The 23,312-nt window shown below is 40.5% G+C and overlaps 1 protein-coding gene across 1 annotated transcript; it reads right to left on the bottom strand.

Moving 5' to 3' along the window:
* Positions 1 to 7,622: 7,622 nt before the first annotated feature.
* Positions 7,623 to 21,096, bottom strand: LOC145418698 (uncharacterized). Its single transcript, XM_080287038.1, has 3 exons — positions 21,027 to 21,096; positions 12,585 to 12,737; positions 7,623 to 7,825 (listed from the first exon to the last, which is right to left on the bottom strand). Exons 1-3 carry the CDS (start codon positions 21,094 to 21,096, stop codon positions 7,623 to 7,625), a joined length of 426 nt encoding a protein of 141 aa, XP_080143164.1.
* Positions 21,097 to 23,312: the final 2,216 nt, after the last annotated feature.

Here is a 23,312-nt window from a genome sequence, read left to right as displayed (position 1 = left end):
TACTAAATGTTTTTCTTTTTTTTATTTATAGGAGTTTCGTATGGCCTTCATTAAAATCCCATTCTCTGCAAGGGATAATATATGTCCATCATTAACCCCATGAACTGAATTATCTTTTTATTCATTTTTAAACCCATCATTAATCCCCAAGTGATTTATAGAGGATATTTATTGTCTTCCTTAATCCCATAATTTGAAATGTGTGGGTTATGTATATCCTTCAAGACCCCCATTTATAAATTTATTTAGTTAATCAATTCTTTATCATCCCATCATCTAATTATAGCGGTTATTTACAGCCTTCATTAACCCTATCATCTGAATTATTGAGGATAACTATAGTCTTAACTAAGCCCATCATAACCAGACACATCCCTAAGCTAAAAATAAGGATAAATAATGTATTTATAAGACAACAAAAGTAAAAAATAGGCGTTCTCGAGCTGAAATGGTTACCTCACGCCGAGCCCCGCTGTGAGGTTACCTGTGTTGGAAAGTAAAATTCATTCCATCAGAACCAGGACAGGAATTTCACTCTTGCTCTCAGACGATTTTCCTCAGCTTGACCTCTACTGACCTAGGGGTTGATGGGCGAGGTGGTAAGTTAGGAGCAACGTCTTTCACAGCTATACCTCTTTCACTTTAACTTGTCCCAGATTTTCTTTGCATTTTTTTTTTTTTTTTTTTTTCAGTGGTAGATGTAAGCAATAATACGGCTCTACATCCCTCCCCATAGCACTTCTTCATGGCTAGCATTCTATTTTACTGCTAGCGTTACGACTCAACATTCAGGACAGGAAGTTTGCAAATGCAGATCAAGTTAGGGTAAAAACAGTATAGCTAATGGCAACCCCTCCCAACATTACTAGAGGTCCCACCCCAAGCTGAATAAAATCATCTGTTGTCAGCAAGAATTAAGGACGTCGTGGTACTGAAAGGGTTAAGTGAACGGCTTCCTACATGGGGCGTGATGTGCCAAAATGGTGAGCTGGGCAAAGAGAGAGAGAGAGAGGGGGGGGGGGCTGACTCACAAAATGTAGTTTCGAAGCACCCAGTTTTTGAAAGAATACCGGGTTTGTTTTGAAGTTATGTTGTTTAAATGGCTTACCTGACGCAATTTTGAAGTACCGAGATGTTTTGAAACATTTCTGGGTTTGTTGTTTTAAATGTAGCCTGTATTATGTTGATGGTTTATCTGATGCAGTTTTGAAGCAAAGTGATGTTCTGAAACAGTACTGGGTGTGTTGTTTTAATGTTACGTTGTTTTGAATGCCTTACTGATGCAATTTTGAGGCAGTGCGATGTTCTGAAGCATTACAAAGCATTACTGGGTGTGTTATTTTAGTTACATTGTTTTGAATGGCTTACCTGCTGCAGTTTTGAAGCACAGTCATCTGAAGCATTACTGGGTGTGTTGTTTTGAAGTTACGGTGTTCTGAAGCATCATGTTTTGGAGTGTTTTGAAGCATTATGTTGTTTCAAAGTCAGGTGTTGTTGTGATGCTTGGAGTTGATTCAAAGCATGCTGTTGTTTTGAAGCATGGTGTTTTGAAGCTATATGATGATCTGAAGCATTATGTTGATTTGAAGTGCTGTTTCGATCCATCAAAGGATGGCATTTTTTTTCTAATTAAGTTGTTCCAAACATACGTGCATCAGGTGAGCATACCAAATCACCTAGTTCACTGGATTAATCTGCTGATGATGAAGTAGTGGTTCAGTTTGCTGATGTAGAGTATCATATTTCAAGAAGTCTTATGTTAATACTTCAATCTTCTATGTATACTTCCTTTTTTTATTTAACACAGAGGTTCATAATCCATCCTGTAAAGCAGCCTCAAGAGATAAAAAACCACAAAACACTCTTTGCAATAGTTGTCATAAATCTTTCTGGGGGTATTCTTCTTTAAGGCCACCAAATGTTATAGTTAAGTAATACAAGTCTCTTTGAATGAGTGGGGTATAAGTGACACCCTAACTCACCTATTATTATCTCCTAGATCCTAGCTAGTTCCCCTCGATTTGGCCAAATCTTAAAGGATACTTAGCTAGGTAAGTCAGAATGACAGATAATGACGGGCTTGTGGTCTTGGTTGGGTTGCATGGGTCGAATCCAAGGGCCCAGGTGTTGGTTATATACAATGAGCTCAAGCTAGCTTGCTTGAACGAAACTGACTAAAAAATGGCGTATCTCCCCCTTCACTGAATTCAGAGATGCCAAATATCATTAGTTACTTTAATACAATCAATTATTTCATGAAATTTACAAGGAAAGTGTACTTCAAGTTAATCTTAGTTTAAAACTAAAACTAAAGGGAAATATTCATTTTATCTAAAGACCTTCCGCTTTCCATGTCATCATACCACTCATGCACAGTCATGTACACACAACAAAAAAACTATCGTTACACCTTCTGCGCGATATAAAATGACACACGAATGAAGGTTTTTGATAACAGCCTCCTCCACTGGTATCCCTGCGTGTGTTTGTTGCATATTTATTATAAGCTATATCCATTGCTTCTCCCATGCATATTTCTACCTCGTCCTATTTGGCAACTCATCCACTGTCAGGCTTACCAACCCTAGCGGGACAGCCAGGTTGTTCAGTATGAAACACATCGGACCCCCCTGTAACGATAGTTTTTTTGCTGTGTGTACATGGAATATTCCTATCATTTTAGGTATCTATACACGTATTTACATTATAGTTGTCCAAAAAGGTTAAATGCAGTAGGATATAATATAATAATAATACAGACTATTAACAGGAAAACTAGGACAAATTCCTGGGTTATTAAACCTCTTTGAATCAGCACTAATACATTCTCTGGTAAATTCCTCTGCTTTCAACACGGACAACTATAACAAAAGGTGTGCATATAATGCTACACACAGGACATCTCCCTCTGGGGGAAATAGTTTCAACAATAGCCGTCATCATCAACATCATCCTAACCCACTAATGAATGAGAAACAATAATAATAATCATCATCATCATCATCATCTTCATCCTAACCCACTAGTAACTGGGAAAACATAAAATGAAATATCTAACTCACTCTTGTAGCTGTTTAAGGACATGAACCTGGGCATATAAGAACCCATTATGGCACTCAAACTCAGCTGGCAAAGGACTGGCTTACATGATCAGCTCTGAAATGTGGTGTTGCTTTGAAGTGTAGTGTTGCTTTGAAGTGTGGTGTTGCTTCGAGGTGTGACGTTGCTTGGATGTGTGGTGTTGCTTTGAGGTGCGATGTTGCTTGGATGTGTGGTGTTGCTTTGAAGTGTGACGTTGCTTGGATGTGTGTTGTTTCGGAAAATGATGTTGACTCGAACTATTGTATTTCAAACCACAATATTGTTTTGAAGCTTGTTTCAAAGTGATCTTGTCTTGACGAACGGTACTTTTTTGAACTATGGTGCTGAAGTGACTGCATTAATAGTGTTGTCGAAATACTTATCCCTCATCAAAGAGGAACAGTTGTTTGGTTTCCCCTTTGACACAATATCAAAGTGGTGTTTCAAAGTGATGTTGTTTTCAAGTAGGGTCCTTTTTTTAAGTATAGTACTAAAGTGACTGTCTGTAGTAGATGGTCTTGTCAAACTACTCAACTCTCTAAACATCCCACTAAATCAGAATGGTTGTTTAGCTTGACATTTGACCCAGTTTTCATGCCATCATCAGTGACCACAATTCAACACCTAACTTCAATACTGATCACATAAACCATCGTCAAAAGGTGAATACACTCTAGATGTGCCAGAAATAATGAGAAAAATACATGCTATATACCCCGAGTCAAGCAACTTTACTTAATAATTTCTGGAGTGCAGCCCAACACTTTAATTTGTCTATTTTCTTTATTTTGTTTACTACAACTAATTAATATTCTCCTGTCGACCTTATGAATATTTTACCGTGAATTCACAAACAGACTTACGATAAATTCCCTGCCATAACTAAGATTCATTTTACAGGAAAGACAAGGGGAATGAATAACTGAATCTTTACAAGACCATATCATCCTGCAGTTACAAATCTTACGTCCCAGTCATTCGCCTACAACCTACCACTCACAGATTTTTTTTTTTTTTACCTCTCACTCCAATGACTTTTTTTTTTTTTTTTTTTTTTTTAACTCTTGCTGCCTCCAGACGATTTTATTCAGCTCTGGAAAAAGGCCTGTCGTACTTAAGGGGTTTACTACTGACACTACCTAAATTCTCCTGTGAAAAAAAGGGTCTGTCTTAAAGATGAATAAAATTGTCTGGAAATGGCAAGAAAGAAATGGGGAAAAAATCGTCCTCCAGTTTTGAATGGAAACTCGACTCCACCTCTCTCTCTCTCTCTCTCTCTCTCTCTCTCTCTCTCTGGAGACGGTTTTATTGAGACAAGGAAGAATTTTTTTAGCAGTGGAAAAAAGAAATGGTGAACGTTGCAATATACTCAACTTATTAATTCACCTCAGATTTTTTTTTTTTTTTTTTGTACTTTATTTCACGTGGATAAGTGTTAGAAAAAAAAGTTTTACGGACCTGTACCCTTTCCATTGCGCTTCTTCGTGACTAGCAGTGTATCTCAGAGACAGTACTACGGCTCCGCAGCCTTTCCACAGCACTTCTTCGTGACTAGCATCATATTCTAGTGTTAATCTAATCCACATCTCGGCAGTGAAGATAGACGGACGGCAATTTTTAGGCCAAGTTAGAAGGGAAAGGAGTATAGAAGAGGAGGAGTTAAGGAAGGATCCATCTAACTCTTCCTGAGCTGAATATAATCATCTGCAGATATAGAACATACAGATCATCGGTGTGAAAGGATATTAATTTCACCTCACTCCTCTCATGTCTCTTCCCTCACTTCAACTATTCATAAAACTTTTGCTGACACTGTTTCTCTTCACTAACTTTTACTCATGTTCAATTTTTTCTACTAATTTAATTTCTCTTCCCTAACATCCCTTTACTTTATACACCTCATCTCATGCCTTTCCTCCCCTCGCCTCACTTCTTTATATTTCATATCACTTTAACCTACAGGCACTCCAGACACTGCTTCTTGTCACTTCCCTAGCCTTCTCTCCTTCATTCTTTCATCTCAAAACTTCCCCTTACCTCACCCTCTTTATCCACACTTCCCTTCCCTTCATTTTAGTCACTTCATGCTATTTACTGTTCTGTCAACCCTGGAACTTCATGTCACTTCACTCATCTTCATTTATTTTCAACTTTTTCTCACTTCACCTCACTCATCCCAGCTAATCTCAACCATCACGCTCCATGCCTCTGTATTTTCAGATTTCCATGTCTCTCAACTCACAAAGTTTTCTCATATATATATCTGCTTACTAGTCTCACTTTGCTCATCTCACGTCAAGCTTTATCTCATTTCAGCTCCACGATCAGTTTCCAGACATTGTAGAGCTTTCAGATTCCTTGATTTTTTTTTTTAAATCTCAATAATACATATAAAATTTACTCATCGACTGGTATTGTTTTCGTTTTTTTTTTTTCAATTCTCATGTGTCATTATTTTTCATTTTTAAACCCTTAACATATATCAGTTTACTCCTCGTCAGCCATATTTCCAAATTTCATACTCTTTCTCGCTCTGAAATAGGATACATCTCCCATTAATTCACTCATTGGCTTTTAGATATCCAATTTCATTATTGTTCGGATTTATCGACTATATTTCACATCACTCACTCAAATTATTTCGACTCACATTTCTTCATCTATGGTTCCAAGACCAGATTTCAATTCTTCATTTCTCTCTGTCTGTCTGTCTGTCTGTCTGTCTGTCTGTCTCTCTCTCTCTCTCTCTCTCTCTCTCTCCCTCACGCACAAATACAGCTTATATCAATTTTACCACTCAGCTAACTCACGTAATTCACTCTCACGCTTTCTATCGTTCCAATATTTCAGTTCCTTCTTCTATGTTCTAACTTATAAGCCCATTTAACCAAACTTTCCTTAGCATATCACTAACTCCTTTCATTTCGGCTAACTTCATTTTTCTTATTCAATATTCTGATCGTTTTAAATCTTTCATCTATCCATAGTTTTACATTCTTCTATAATTTTAGCTCACAAACGATCCAACTTTTCTCATCTCAAATCTCGTCTCACTTCAGTTCACTTCCGCTCTCTGATTCACGGCTCCAGTAGTTGTAAAGCTTCCAGACTTCCAGATTTCCAGATTTTAACTTTGTCCTCATAATTCTGGCTCACAAATGATCTCACTTTTCTCATATCTCTTTTTCACAGCGGCCCACTTCTCTTCTGATCCATTTTTCCAGTCGTTGTAAGGCATTTTTCACTTTTTATCTCGTCTCACACCGCTGGCTTGGCTCATCTCAGCTCAAATCTCATCCCTTTTTGGCTCACTTCTCCTCCCTGATCCATAGTTCTAATTGTCAGGCTTCCCAATTTCATTTTTTTTTCTTTTCCATTTCCTCTACTTTTTCTTCCCAATTTTCTCCTTAATTTTTCCTTCCCAATTTTCCTCTTTAATTGTCTTTCCCAATTTCTCTCTATTTTCCTTCCCAATTTCTCTACTTTTCCTTCCCAATTTTCCTCTTTATTTTTCCTTCCCAACTCCTCTCTGTTTTTCTCTCTTTTATTTTCAAACAATTTTTCTCTATTTTCCTTCCAAATCCTCTCTTTATTTTTCTCTTTATTGTCCTCCACATTTCCTCTCTTTATTTTCCTTCCCAATTTCTCTCTTTGTCTCTTTATTTTCCTTCCCAATTCCTCTCTCTGTTATTCCTTTGTAAATCTCAAACACTTAGGTGGGGGGTCTTTTTCATTACGGTTTTGGAAAGATTTAGTTCACATGGAGAGAGAGAGAGAGAGAGAGAGAGAGAGAGAGAGAGAGAGAGTATGCAGAAAAAAAGGATATGAAGAAATTAAGAAAAGGACAGGGAAAGCTTAAAGAAAACGAGACAGGCTAAAAAGACAGGCAAAGAAGTTACATTAGGGGAGACTCGTGTCGATCCCAGATAGAGACCTTCACCATATAGACGAAAACGACGAGGAAGGAAGCAAGAAAGTCGTGAAGAGAGAGAGAAAAATATGGTAAAAGGTGGAAGAAAAGAAGAGGCTAAACAAATGAAGAATTTACAATAGAGGGGGGACTCATGTAGATCACAGGCACAAAACCACCCTATGAAAGAAACGTCTAAGGAAGATAACAAAATAAACTAATGAAGAAAAAGAAAAGGGGAAGAAAAAGAGTAGTCAAAGCTTAGAGAAAACGTGAAGAAAGAGGGAATGAAAGAGGGTAATCAGAGAGAAAATGGGATAGGGGAAAGATAATAAGCAGAAAAACTCATGAAGAAACAAGGGAATGAAAAAGGATAGTCACACCCTAGAGAAAACGAGAAGACAAGAGGGGAGAAAGAGTTGCCACGCTGAAAGGGGAGAAAATAGTCACAGCTTTGAGAAAACGAGAAGAGAGAGGGGGGAACATAATAGTCAAAGCTGAGAGGGGAGAAAATAGTTACTGCTTAGAGAAAATGAGATGAAAGAGGGAAAAAAGAAAGTGGGGGGGGTCACACCTTAGAGAAAATGGGATACGGAAAAAGGAAAATGGAAAAGGCAACATCATGGGGGACTCAGGTAGACCCCAAATAGAGGACCGCCGCTAGAGACACCATTCCTATTAGCCCCGTCCACCGTAGACTAGAGGCTGAGTTGCAGTAGGAGAAGTCACAGGAGCAGACCCGGCGGATGAGGACCCGGGTGGTGTAGGTCTCGCACGTGTTGGTCATGATGGTGTCGTTGGTGGCGCAGTTTCGGTGGAAGCTCTCGATCTCCCCTGGGGGAAGAAAGGAGAGGGTTAGATTATAGGAAGGCTTCCTAGCACCTCTTCCTTAGCTATTTATTTTGCATATTTTAATATTTTTTGGCATGCTTTTTTTTTTTTTACCTCGTTTTAATATGGATTGAAGCAAATAAGAGAATCATGAGCGTCATGCACGAAATGAGTCGCTAAGGAAAAGACGTTAGGGAATCGTCAAAACAGATTAAGTACGATCCATGGGCCACACAGGCAATTCTATCCCTTTTAGATGACCGGGCTTAATATTACGAGAGGGAGAGAGAGAGAGAGAGAGAGAGAGAGAGAGAGAGAGAGAGAGAGAGAGTAAAACATATATACCAATCTGTTGACTACCACTACAAAATATATCAATATGATAAATAAAGCTTAGTCCAGAGAGAGAGACAGACAGAGGGAGAATCACCATGCACACGTAATGTGCTGCCAGCTTGCAAGAACAGCACTTTGCCTGAATAATCAAAGGGAGAATATCAATGAAGGTTTATCAGTAATTTATCTGCATGAGCTAACATTATTATTATTTTTATCAGTATTTCATTTATATATTTATCTCAGTACCATTTCGTTATCTTTTTTTATTGCAATTACTTTATAAAGTTTGCTTTTCAGCTACCTATAAAAATGTTTTTTTAGAGATTCGTCGGATTTGTATTACGTACCTATTCTATCTATCTACAGCCAGACGCCTTAATCCCGTAAAGGGTGGCCACAAACAAATCGCCTCCATGTCACCCTGGCCCCCGCCATTAAGCTGCCCATCCCCCAACTCACACTCCCTCTCTCATATACCTCTCCACTACATCCCTCCATCTCATCCTTGATCTCCCTCCCTATCGCCCTGTCCTCTGCCATTACGCTGCCCCCCCCCCCAACTCACACAGCTCCTCTCTCATATACCTCTCCACTCCATCCCTCCATCTCATCCTCGGTCTACTCTTTATTCTTTATTTCACTTTCTCTCTCTCTCTCTCTCTCTCTCTCTCTCTCTCTCTCTCTCTCACTCTCTTAATTAATGATAAAATTGTCCCTGAAACTGTTTGTCAGAAATTCACTATATTTTGTGTAAAAGTTCCTGGTGATGTTAATGCGTCCTGGTGCAGGTGAGGGCAAAAGAGGTCAATTTTTGAAGTGACAGGTCAAGGAAGGTCAAGGAAGGCAAAGGATGGTCAAGGTAAGACAAGGTAGGTCAAGGCAGGTAAAGGAAGGCCAAGGCAGGTCAAGGTAAAACTTTCCACACTGTTGACACTGGACTGTTGAAGAGGTTGTAGTTAAGTTTTATTGTTTTCGTTAATTTTCACCATTATATTTGAAAGTTTATTTTTCTACTTAAACACACACACACACACACACACACACACACACACACACACACACACACACGTCACGTGTGTGTGACCTGTAATATATATGTACCATGTATGTACCCTCGCCACATTCCCTGTATGCATCTAGTCTGTTATAATAGCCAAGTATACGTATGTACGTATGTATGTATGTGTATGTCTTGCATCACACATGTGTCATCTATGTATCATGTATGTATCCTCCTTGTATCCAACAACAAGAGTCCTCGGTGCGGGTGTATGTATGTGCTTATGTATGTATGTATTTGTTACGTATGTATGCATCCGTGTAAGTATAGCCTTCCCAGCGGACTCCCACCCATTACCCTAATATGCTCAGCGTGATATACCCCACGCTAGGGACGCTGCCTACTGACACTGATATACTGACATACTTACCCTAATATACTGACCTACTTACGCTGATATACTAACATACTAACTTACTCTGATATACTAATCTACTTACTTACTTACTATGATATACTAACCTACTTACGCCCACACTTGTTTGTTTACTTACTTGGGGATATGCTTACTCTGAAGCCATTTACTTACTCTGATATACTTACATACTTACAGTGAAATACTAACATACCTACTTCCACTGATATACTAACATACTTACTGATATACTTACCTACTTACACTGATATACTTACCTACTTACGTTGATATACTAACCTACTTACGAGAAGACATGCTTATCCCACTCCAAACCTACTTCCTTAGTCTGATATACTGTAGTAACATACTTACTTACACTTATATACTAACCTATTTACTGATACACTAACATAGTGATATACCTACCTATTTACTCTGATGTACAAACCTACTTACTCTGATATATTAACATACTGATATACTGTACTTACCGACTTACACTGATATAATGACCTACTTACTCTGATATACTAACCTACATACACCGATATACTAACCGACTTGCTCTGATATACTAACATACTGTACTTACAAAATATACTTACCTACTTACACTGGTATACTAACCTACTTACTATAATATACTAGCCTACTTACACTGTTATACAAACCTATTTACTCCCTGGCTTATTGGTTCACTTACGAGAAGGCATACTTACTCTGAACTCGGAACCTACTTCCTTCCTCTGATATACTAACATATGTATTTACTCTGATGTACTAACATGCTTTCTTACTGATATACTTACCTACCTACACCGATATACTAACCCACTTAAACTGACATACTAACCTACTTACATAGTAATATACTAGCATACACCCAGACTTACTGCCACACACTGATCTATTTACACAGTGGCCTACTTACACCAATATACTCACTGACTTACTCGAAGGCTTGTCTGTCTACTTACCAGTGGGCCTACTTACCCCAATACACTAACCCATTTTGAGACCTACTTACAGTACTTACCAATCTACTTAAGCTTACTTACGTATCCACTCTAGGCTGTTCTTCATTCTCAGAACTTACTTGTATACCCACGTACAGATATTTATTCGTATTTCCCTTACCTACTAACCTGCTTCACCATCATCATCATCATCATCACCAACATTATTATCAACAACATTATCATCACCAACATTATCGTCATCATCATCACCATCACCACCATCACCACCACCACCATCATCATCATCATCATCATCATCATCATCACCATTCTAAACAGGACGATAACCTCTCATTTTTCTTCACTCTGGTCTATTACCTGTTAGCCTGTTCCATCCAGTCCAAGCAAATCTGCAAAAACATCCCCCCATCTCGTCCTCTGTCAGCCTGTTTCTCTCACTCTGTCTCTCCATCATGTTCTCTGTCTGCCTCTTCCTCTCACTCAATCTCTCCATCTAGTCCTATGTCTGCCTCTTCCTCTCACTCTATCTCTCCATCATGTTCTCTGTCTGCCTCGTCCTCTCACTCCATCTCTCCATCTCTGTCTGCCTTTTCTTCTCACTCTACCTCTCCTCCTTATTCTTTGTCTCTTCCTCTTGCTCCATCTCTTCATCTTTTTCTCTGCCTCTTCCTCTCACTCCATCTCTCCGTCTTGTTCTCTGTCTGCCTCTTCCTCTCATTCCATCTCTCCATCTTGTTCTCTGCCCCTTTGTCTCACTCTGTCTCTTCATCTCGGCCTGTGTCTGCCTCGACCTCTCACTCCATCTCTGGGCTGCCACTCAGTTACCCTGGCTGTCCATCTGTTCTACGAAGGACGTGACCTGCCCACATCCATTTATGCTTTTGGATTGTACTGATTATGTCCTCTACTCTCCTCTATTCCCTTATCCACGAAGCTCTCTCTTTATCTCTCCATTTCATCCTTAATATAACCCTTCCCTTTCCCCTCTTAGAACCCTCCCTCTTCCCCTCTTAGAACTCTCCCTCTTCCCCTCTTAGAACCTCTCTCTTCCCTTCTTAGAATCCCCCCTTTCCCCTCTTAGAACCTTCCCTCTTTCCCCCTTAGAATCCTTCCTCTTCCCCTCTTAGAACCCTCCCTCTTCCCCTCTTACCACTGCTAAATTAATTCCCTCTCATTAAGCAAAATAAAAAATGAATAAAAAAGTATTCAAACTGAGGGCTTTAAAATCTCAAACTCCTGTGGTAAAAGACGAATTTGGAAAGTTTCAATATTTTATCCATGAGGTGTAATAAAGGTGAATTTGTTACCTTTACTCATTCACGATTTATTAGAGATTACTTTTTGGAGTATTATACTTCTCATTCTACTTTTTCTTCGTCATTATTATCATCATCATCCTCTTTCTTCTTCATTATTATTATTATTAGTAGTAGTAGTAGTAGTAGTAGCAGTAGTAGTAGTAGCAGTAGTAGCAGTAGTAGTAGTAGTAGTAGTAGTAGTAGTAATATTATTATTATTATTATTATTATTATCATTTTTTGTAGTAGTAGTAGTTGTTGTAGTACTAGTAGTAGTAGTAGTGGTGATGGTGGTAGTAGTAACAGCAGCAGCAGCAGCAGCAGCAGCAGCAGCAGTAGTAGTAGTAGTAGTAGTAGTAGTAGTACGAGTAGTAGGAGTAGTAGCAGTTGCAGCAATAGTAACAACAGCAGTATTTCAATTATCATTATTATCATTACATTTACCACACAGTCTTCAATAACCAACTCTTGTCCTATAATAAAAAAGTACAGAACTAAAAACCAAATCCAGACCACTTCACCATTTTTCGAGCGGCATATAAGAAAAGAAAATTTACGCCCCCTGCTCCTTCACGCATTTTTCAAGTTTTTCAGTACACCATAAACTTGAAGCGAGCGTGGTTAATTAAACTCATTACTCGAAAAAGGCCCCCCAAAGAGAGAGAGAGAGAGAGAGAGAGAGAGAGAATCCCTTGTGTGAGAAATTAGAGCTAGCTTCCACTCTCACCATTAATATCGTAGACGGTCACCGATTCACAGCCCAAGTCGCAGGATCCGGACTCGATCTGCTCCTCAGTGAAGTTGGCGTCCATGCAGCCGTCTATCCTCGAGCTGTTGCTTCGAGGAGAGTAGCTGCAGAGGAAACACTCCACGCTGAGGCCTGGACGGGCAGGAAAAGGAGGACAATCAGCTTGGAAAATGGGGCAGGGAAATTGAGTAGGATATCAGGAAAAATGTGATGATGATGATGATGGTGATTTGTGGAGAGTAGCTGCGAAGGAAACAATCCACGCTGAGGCCTGGAGGGGCAGGAAACTGAGAAAATCAGGCAGGAAAATTGGGTAGGGAAACTGAGTAGGAAATCAGGAAAAATATGATGATGATGATTATTTGGGGCAAGTTGCTGTAGAAGAAACACTCCACGCTGAGGCCTGAGGGGGAAGAAATTGAGGAAAATCAGGTAGGAAATTTGGGTAGGAAATCAGGAAAATATGGTAAGAAAATTTGGCAGGAAATCAGGAAAATATGATAAGAAAAATGGGTAGGAAATCAAGAAAAATGTGGTGAGGATGATGATGATGATGATTCGAGGAAAGTAATGAAGAAAATATAGTAAGAAAATTAGGTAAGACATCAGGTAAAATGTGGCGATGATGATGTTGATGATGATGAGGTGCTGCTTGAAGACGATTTGCAATATAAGAAATACTTCAATCTTAGTCCTGTGTGAAGAAAATGAGGAAAATAAGGTGGGAAAATTGGGTAGAACATCAGGAATAATGTGGTGGTGGTGGTGGTGGGAACTTGTTTGGAGGCGAGCAGCTGTATAAAAAACATTCCAGTCTTAGCCCTGCGTGAGTAAAACAAGAGAAATCAGTAAAAAAGAAAATAACGCAGGAAAAATTATAACACGAAACTAAAACAGAAACGAATGATATGAAGTTTTACATCAAAGTGAGTGCAGTATCTTATTACGACACACACTACGTTTAGTCTTGTGTGAGAAAAATACGAAACATCGGATAGGAAAATGGGGAAATGTGGCAGGAAAATCGATAATATGACACTAAAACTGATACGACTAATGTGAACTACATTATTGCTTAAGGACGAGTAACAGCGTAGAGAAAATAAGAAAATTACATGGGAAAATAGGAAAATAAGGCGACATAAAACATGAAGATAACACATGCAAACAGGTAATGGATAAGAAAATGTACTCCAGAGCTTCACCTGTAGGAAAAACAAGGAAAATCGTATTGTGATCTTGATTTCTGTAATACTGAGCTGAAAATGTGTGGGTTTCGTCAGGGGTTACCCTTTACCATCTGAGCCAAATTTAGTTAAAATCGGATGGATATCATTCATAAAATCAAAACCGGAATTATTCTCACGGCCGCCATGAATATAGTTCCAGTCTTTTGATAAAAGTTTCGGCCTTGCTGAGACGCAGAGTTTTTCACAAACACTAACTAAAATCGGTGTAACTGTTTATTAACTGCACACGATAAATTTCTCTACATATGAGATTGATCAGAGAAACACCAGGGATACAGGGCAACCTAAAAATTGACTTGGCATTGTAACCTAGATATTTTGCTTATTGGTTTGAAAATTAGCAAGTGACGTCAAGGGCTTGCCCGCAACACCTCCACCAATTTTGGTTACGATCGTATATAAAGTGTTTGTTATCTCATGGCCGGAACTGTTCTCACTTCCACCGTGAGAACAGTTCCGACCCTGTAAGAATAGTTCTGGCCATGCTAAGAATATTTTTTCCCCCCCGATTTTAACCAAGTTTAGTGGAACGCTTCTGGGATGGTTCATGAATAACTAAGGTAGGTCTGAGCAGGATAGGTCAAAGATAAAGGTTACAAGGGAAGCTCAAAGTTGATGTTTCGTCATGACCTTAATTCCTGACCTACAAATTTTTAACACACACACACACACACACACACACACACACACACACACACACACACACACACACACACACACACACACACACACACACACACACGAGCCAATGTTACGCTTTGTCCGGTCAGGGTGGGGAAAGGCTAACATGTTTGCTATGTTCGGACGACACAATAAACCCCAATATCTTACACTGCTTCTTCTCACACTGCCACAGGTTACACACACACACACACACACACACACACACACACACTCCCATCCCCCCACACACACTCCCCCATCCCCCCACACACACACATTCCCCCATCCCTCACCCACACCCACTCTCCCCACTCCCATCCCCACCCCCACTCCTACCCTAACCCCCACCCCTAGCCCTCCACTTCCACATCCTCCTCCCTATCCCCCATCCCCATCTCACACAATATAAAAACTGCCTTCGTCTAAACAGCAGTTTCACCCCTTGCCCAGATAATCACAAGGCTCAGTGTAAATGTAAACTGCTGGTCGAGAAAGCCGGGCCCTTTATCTCGTTGCAAAGGACAAAGGGAGGAATTAATCGCCTGACAGAGAAAAGGAGATTCCGCCTTCTGCAACACACGCAAGGCTCTGCAACACACGCCCAGGTTGCACGGGTTTATTTCTCCTTAGAGAAATAGATGTACACAATAATAAACACCTTGATTTACTGCATGGTGTGTCTGGTGCCGGAGTAGGAGCCTTCTTGCGGTGGCACAAATATGTCTACATTTCTTTCACACTAACCTGGCCCAGATTTTCGTTCTATCGTAGCTTATTTCACGAAGGTTAATGGTTGGAAAGGACAATAATACGAATTTACATCCTTTCCACAAAACATTTTCTTGACTAGCATCATAATCTTGTGTTAATATGTTGTTAAAATATGGAAGTCAAGATGGAGAGATGGCAATTTTAGGCCACGTTAGAGTAAAACGAGTATACAGTAGTTGGCTCTGCTGCTTGGTTATAAAAACATACCTCCCCTCCCCCTCTCCATGCCCACCGAAAGGAGGACTGTGGACTGCAAGAGGAGGGGAACTTAAGCCTGCAGTCCACCGGGTTCACGTTCAGATAAGCCTGGGATTACAGCTACTACAATTGCCAGGATTAGGAGATTATACGAAGGGGTAAGAATATTCTAATATCTTCTGAATAATTTAGCAACTTAAACACGGTGGCGCGTCTCCTTGGTTGCTAATTCTTACTGCTGCTAGACAGTAAGATCCATGTAATAAAGAAAGAATTATCGAAACCTATATATAATTCGATGATTCGCTGGGACTGGATGGAACAGACTGAGAGGAAAAAATATATGGGAGAGGCCTTTGTTCTGCATTAGTCTGACTCAGCCTGATGATAATGATGATGATGATGATGACGATGATGATGATGATGATGATGATGATGATGATGATGATGGTGATGATGATGATGATGGTTATGGTGATAATGATGACGGTGATGATGATGATGATGATAATGATGATGATGATGATGACATTGATGGTGATGATGATGACATTGATGATGATGATGATGATGATAACGATGATGATGGTGATAATGATGATGATAATGATGATGATGACGTTCATTTTCTTTTGCTACTAAAAGACGATTTTCGAAGTAATTGTGCTGAGTCTTAAAGGAGCTTCGTACGGTTGTGTGTGTGTGTGTGTGTGTGTGTGTGTGTGTGTGTGTGTGTGTGTGTGTGTGTGTGTGTGTGTGTGTGTGAGCGCGAGCGCGCGCGTGTGTAAAAGGCAGGTAATACTGCTTGTAAGCTTTGTGTGTGCATGTTTAAAGGGTCCTCAGTACTGTGTGTGTGTGTGTGTGTGTGTGTGTGTGTGTGTGTGTGTGTGTGTGTGTGTGTGTGTGTGTGTGTGTGTGTGTGTGCGCCTGGGTCAGTTTGTACGTCTGTGTGTGCTCGCTTGTCTCTGTGTGCGTGTGCTGAGGCAAAATGCAGATTAGTAATGAGTTGCAAATGTCAATTATCAGCTTCAGTTCTTTGCAACGCGGGGTCACAAGCAAGAAGGCAAACAATTAAGTCACTGAGTATATTTGGCTGCTTGATTATGTGACGTGGTGTGTATGTCGAGAGAGAGAGAGAGAGAGAAAAGAAAATGGGTCTTCTTTCTCTTAATCTGGGTTACAGGGAATGAGAGAGAGAGAGAGAGAGAGAGAGAGAGAGAGAAAAGAAAGTGGGTCTTTTTTCTCTTATCTGGGTTATAGGGAATGAAAGAGAGAGAGAGAGAGAGAGAGAGCACATCCAAGGTACAAACGTGGACTAAAAACGGTCCCCTAATATTTCACCTCCTCCCTTTCTCACTTTCCTCTGCTGGCTAATATTGCTAAGCTGAGAGAGGCTTGGTATAATGCTCTGTCCATAGAGATAAAATTCGCCCAATATTTCACCTCTGCTTCTCACTTTCCTCTGCTGGCTAGGATGAGGGAGACTTTGTTGAGAGGCCATCATTAAGGTCAGAGGAGTCAAAACAAGGGCATATAAGGTCGAAGGGCGATGTAAGGTCACGTTCATTATCCTTGCCTTGTCCTTAATGTCCTCTGAGCTGTGAAGAAAATGGATCTGGCACGGACTTTCTGCAGGGGAAGTGATGACAGGTGGGAGAGACAAGGCTACGACTACCCAGAGTTGTATCCAAATTCGTCACTGGGAATGCTTCATACAAAAATACAAGAAAATGCGCGCGCGCGCGCGCACCCACGCACGCACGCACACACACACACACACACACACACACACACACACACACACACACACACACACACACACACACACACACACACACACACTGCAGAAACAAACATAGTGAATTCAGATAAACTCAGAGCAGCGGGAAACGCATTACAAATAGAGGGGAGTGGCGGCATTTTTAAACTCATACTGTCTACACACGTTCTTATCCACACACAAAAACAAAAAGAAAGAAAGAAAGAAAGAAAGAAAGAAAGGAAAAGTAGCTAATTCAAACAAGCTCAGAGCACTTGGGAACGTACAACAAACAGAGGTGAAAGGTGACATCGTTAATGCATTGGACACCGTCAAAAAATTACAATATATTCGTCTGGTGGAACACAAAACGCATAAAAACGAGAAAAAATGCAGAAAAATCACATAAAACTCAGAAAGACAGGGAACGTACGGCATCGAGAGGTGAGAGGTGGAAACGCAAAGCACAGGGCATCATCAAATAATATTCTAGTTATAATAAAAATCGTCTGGTGGTATAAAAACACCTAAAAACGAAAAAAAATGCAGCAAAATCACATAAAACTCAGAAAGGCAGGGAACGTAGGACATACAGGGGTGAGAGGTGGCGTCATGTTAGCTCTGGTCGGCGCCATTTTCTGGTCAGCTCGCTTTGATATTAGTAGACCTGATTACCGGCGTGGAAAATGGTCTGTTTACGTCAGCTGAGCAATGAAATTAAAGTGTGCAGTACGTATGTTTGGGAGAGAGAGAGAGAGAGAGAGAGAGAGAGAGAGAGAGAGAGAGAGAGAGAGAGAGAGAATTTTGCTTTGAACGTGGTCTGGCTTTAATATTAATAGGAAGACTTTTGTTCTGTAATTACGAAAGTTTTAGAACAGAGAGAGAGAGAGAGAGAGAGAGAGCGATGCCACCTCTAAAACCAGTGAAGTGTTTTGGAATATAGTGGAAAATATAAGAATAAAACAGAAGGACTGAGAGCTAAAAAATGAAATAATCCTAACAAATGATAGAAAACAGACATAAAAAGAATAACTATATATTTTTAGAAGCAAGCGTGATCAATGTGACAAGAAAAATATTATTAGACAAAACAAGAAAATAAACAGCCAATACACCTGAGTTTGGGGTTTGGTAGTATGAATGACTGTCACACTGAAATTATATGAATGTAAAAAACTAAGTCGGTTGTAAAAAAGAGTTGAGGAATATGGAGATAGTAATATATGTAGGCTATTAATGAAAAAAAGATAAGTCATTTGTAAAAAAGTGTTGTGGAATATGAAGATAGTAAATGTACCAATGCAGAAAAATAATTCATTGTAAAAAAGTGTTAAGGAATAATGAAGATAGAAGGTAATGATGAAGAAAGGATAGGAGAAAGCAAGGACGGCATTCAGGTGTGGTTAGGAAGCTTACTTAACACCTCTTCCTTACCGAATTATTTCTGATTCTGCTCCATTATCATAGTCATGTGTGTCATTCATGGATGTCGACATTAAGAAGACGTAAGAAGCTAAAGGGGATAGGAATGGAAGAGAATACGGCTCTTTGTCCTCTCTTGGTCGCGCCTGCTCTAGTAACCTATTCCAGCTAAAGCCAGACAATTTCATGCAACTGAGAGAGAGAGAGAGAGAGAGAGAGAGAGAGAGAGAGAGAGAGAAATGGAGAAATGAATTCTCCAAGCTAGGCAACTAAGGCCATATAGCCCCGCTGGGATACAGGAGGGCGCTACCCCTCCCGGCAACGGTAGTCCGGGCGAGGCTCGAACTTGCCATCTCCCAATCACAAGCTCAGCCGCGCTACCACTGTGCTACCGCGCCCCAGAGAAAGAGAGAGAGAGAGAGAGAAACTATCTTTACTCCTACTCCATTACTCTCAGACTCTTTGGAATTCGAATCTGTGCCCGGAACACCTCGGACTGGTGCATGATTGATGACTACAACGTCATTTCCCCCGCCCTTTTCTCTCTCTCTCTCTCTCTCTCTCTCTCTCTCTCTCGTTTCTTCCTGTAATACGTCTTCAAATTACTTTAAACATCTGTCTGTCTATCTGTCTTACCTGCGTCTAAGAACCAGGTTAATGAGAGGAACGTGAGATGGTCTTGCTTTTGTTCTGGATTTTGTTATTATTATTGTTGTTGGAGAACTTTGGGAAAAAACACACAAGTACTTAATAACAAGACCTATATTCAGGGGATATGCTTTCCTGGTCCTACACCCACTTCACCCCCACCCCCTACCTCCCCAGACCCACACCACCCTACCCCACCCTAACCCACCCTACGCTACCCCTCCCTACCCTACCCTACCCTACTCTTAACAACCCCACCCAATCCCACCACATCCCCACCCCAGCCCACCCCACCCCGACACTTTCGTTCTCCTAATAACATCAAGACATCAAAACATCCTCACCTGTGTGGGGCTCGAATCCACCTCGGTACTCTAGGGCTAGAAGATGGCCGTCACGTAATTATGACTTTTTTCTTGTCGCGCACACACACACACACACACACACACACACACACACACACACACACCTATGATCTCCATTCTTTTAAACGCAGTGTGTCCAGGCATCTCGATACGTACGGAGCTTGAATTTGTCTATCTGGTTATTTTGTTTTCATTTTCTTGGAGGGAACAGTCTTGCGAGTTTGTGGCCTTTGGTTCCTTCTTCCATTTAAAAAAATCTGGACTAAATTGGCTGTTTGGTTACTGTTTTTTTTATTTTATTTATTTATTTATTTTGTTTTAATGAGGGACGAATCTTTCGGGCGGGCCTTTGGCTCCTTCTTCCTTGCATAAACAAAAATCTGGAATACTTGACATCCAGATTGATAAATTCTAAAATAAACAAGAAGCGGTGCCAAAGCATAGCAAACCCGGCCCGGGCAGTCAATTAAGCTCTGCCGTTTAAACACAACAGGATATCTAGTCAAAGATGTCACATATCAGATTTGGAGTAAATCGGGTGAAAATTGACGATATTATGCCCATTTGAAATTTTAGGCCCGACCCACCTGACACTGACCCCACTACCGCTAACTGGGGGAGGGGGGGGGTGACTCCCCTGATGTAATGAGACATGTTATTGGATGCAGATTTGAAAGATGAACCTTTAAGTTTTGGTTTTATGTCGATGTGACGAATTTGAAAGGAGTTATGGCGAAAAAAACGATTTTTTAAAATTCATTTTACATTCTTTGGCCCTACAACATGGCGTTTGGCCAAATTTGGGCCAAAATTTAATCAGGTGATCAGAAGGTCATAGCCCATCATCCCTTTAATCATAGTCACAATCGCACCAATAGTTTTCGCGTAAAAATGTTAACAGACAGACGGATAGACAGACACAATGACAAACAAACAAACAGACAAACCGAGTGAAAACAGTACCCGTCCTGAAAATGCTGAAAATCGCATGGGTAAACAAAGAAAAAAAATGTTGAAAATTATTAAATAACGCCACCGAAACCAAAGAGAAAAATAATAAAAATCCGTTTAACCAATGTGAATATTTTTGAGCCTCCATGAACTTTTTTGACGCTGATGAGGCTGTGAAAGAAAACTATTGAATAATGCAGTATGTGTAGTTTTCTCATCCTTTAAGATTTCGAAATTTGTAACAAGGTCCATATAGGGGGGTGAAAAAAAATTCAGAAACTGATGGCCATGAAAACTGGTTGAGAGAGAGAGAGAGAGAGAGAGAGAGAGAGAGAGAGAGAGAGAGTCACAGGAACCTAGTTCTTTTTTTCTTTTTTATGCTTTTTTTACTTACCCGGCGTTAGCAGCAGTGCCAGTGTGACCAGCAGGGTAGAAAGGGCCGCCCACAGCCACCGACCCGCCATCACAGCCTGTCCGAAGAAGACGAAGAAAAAAGAAATGCAATGTCCTCTTCTCAAAAGAGTGAGCGAAAGTAAAAAAAAAAAAAAATCGATGTGTGTGTGTGTGTGTGTGTGTGTGTGTGTGTGTGTGTCAGGAAAAAAGTCATAATTGCGTGACGGCCACACATCTTTTAGGACTACAGTGCCGAGGTGGGTTCGAGCCCCACACAGGTGAGAGTGTTTTCGTCATGACATTACTGCAAGAATGAGAGTGTCGGGGTTGGGTGGGGTGGGGTAGGATTGGATGGGATGGGGTAGGATGGGTTGGGGAGGGTGGTGTGGGTTAAGGTAGGGTAGGGTAGGGTAGGGTGGGGTAGAGTAGGGTTGGGTAGGGAAGGGTGAGGAGGGGTGGGTTGGTGTGGGGTGAGGTTGGGATTCGGTGGGAGGAGGTAGGGGATGGGGGTGAGGTGGAGGTAGGACCAGCAAAGCATACCCCCTGAAAATAGTTCTTATTAAGTACCTGACTGTTATTTCCAAAAGTTCTTCAATAACAATAACAACAACAACAACAACAAGATCCAGAACAAAAACAAGACCAGCTAACGTTCCTCCCATTAACCTGGTTCTTGGACGCAGGTAACAGAGAGAGAGAGAGAGAGAGAGAGAGAGAGAGTCACAGATACCTAAGAATTCTTTTTTTCTTTTTTTTTTCTTTTTTTACTTACCCGACGTTAGTAGCAGTGCCAGTGTGACCAGCAGGGTAGAAATGACCGCCCATAGCCACCGACCCGCCATCACAGCCTGAAGAAGACAAAGAAAAAAGAAATGAAATGTCCTTTTTTCAAACCAGAGTGAGCGAAAGTAAAAAAAAAAATCGAAGGAGAGAGAGAGAGAGAGAGAGAGAGAAACGGAGGAAATAAGTAGCTCTTCATACTTTGCTAAGGAGATATGCTGTACTAGACACTGGCCCGTCTTCTCGTCAGTTAAGAAGCCTCCCTAACACCTCTTCCTTAGCGTTTTATTTTTGGATATGGCTGGTTATTAATATCCTTCTGTACAACATTTATGCAGAGTGTGGCGATACTGTAAGGACTTATATAACATACAGAACAGGACAGTCAGGGGTAATGAACAAGTGCCACAGAGACTATAATTCACTCCGAAGGAAAAAGCTGATGAATCACTGTATTGTGCTAGTGCATCCCAGTCGGTTATATGGAGAACAGTTAAACAGGCTTGTACCGTTGTTTTGAGCATGCCGTTACTGTTGTTGTTAGAGTTGCTATTCTTCTATATCTGTCATTCAATGTAACAGTAAACTTAAATGAACTGGATGTTTTTATACTCTCCAGCACTTTAAGATGTTTGTGCTGGCCGTCCATTACAAACGCCACCTCTTTGAACATCTACAATTGTTTCTCTAAATATTTTGGTACTGGTTTTCTCCTATATATTCTCTTTTTATATTTGATTATTTTATCTCATATTCTGAATACAGTAATCTCCGTACTTTCTGGACGCCCACTTTCTGGACTCCCCACTTACCGGGCATTGTGGGCCTGGACCTTTGGAACCCAAAAATGGCCAAAAAAAGAAAAAAATCCCGCCAAAATCCGAATTTTTTCCCACCCGTAATTTGGAATACACGACACCAAACAGCTGTTTACACCACGGCCCCTTCCCCCCTTCCTTCCTCCTCCTTCCCCCCTCCCCAGTCACGGTTGCCATTTGGTATTTTTCATTACCAAATGTGGGCCAATTTGGTACTGAAAAGTTCGTTTGGTAGTGAATCAGCATGATTCATTACCAAACAGATTTTTCACATGTATGAAGATATAGAGAATGGAAACGGTGGACTGTCTGCCTTCTTTCATTAATCTGCTAGCATACATAGCTCAAAAATAAACATGCTGCTGATTATAAGGAGAGTGATTATTTCCATTTGTACATATTATTAGTGAAGTATAAATGCTTCCTTTAAGAATTTGGCAACCAAAAGTTAAATCGGGTAATGAAAATTGAAGAGTCTGGTAATGTGGCCGAGTCCAGATCTGGCAAACCTGTCCCCAGTTACTGCCTAACCTTCGTTCAGGAAAGACGTCCATCATAATGGATGCCACACGTGCTCGTTTTTTATGAATAAACAGTGAATAAACTGCAATACCTCGCCACTAGACCACATGGAAATTTACAGTGTTGTACAGTGTTAAGAAATTAGAATTTAGAGTGCAAAGGATTAA

The sequence above is a fragment of the Coenobita brevimanus genome, chromosome 116 (assembly GCF_032717465.1).
Source record: "Coenobita brevimanus isolate Jiangsu-jjx chromosome 116, ASM3271746v2, whole genome shotgun sequence".
Classification (NCBI taxonomy): Eukaryota; Metazoa; Arthropoda; class Malacostraca; order Decapoda; family Coenobitidae; genus Coenobita; species Coenobita brevimanus.
This window is presented reverse-complemented; position numbering and strand designations above follow the sequence as displayed.

Bases quoted from the DNA above. Each gene is read 5' to 3' on its own strand.
- LOC145418698 (XM_080287038.1), bottom strand. From the start codon at position 21,096: ATGGCGGGTCGGTGGCTGTGGGCGGCCCTTTCTACCCTGCTGGTCACA. The intron at 12,738-21,026 runs GTAAGTAAAAAA...CTGCCCGTCCAG, and splicing joins GGCACTGCTGCTAACGCCGG to GCCTCAGCGTGGAGTGTTTC. The intron at 7,826-12,584 runs GTGAGAGTGGAA...TTCTTCCCCCAG, and splicing joins GACCGTCTACGATATTAATG to GGGAGATCGAGAGCTTCCAC.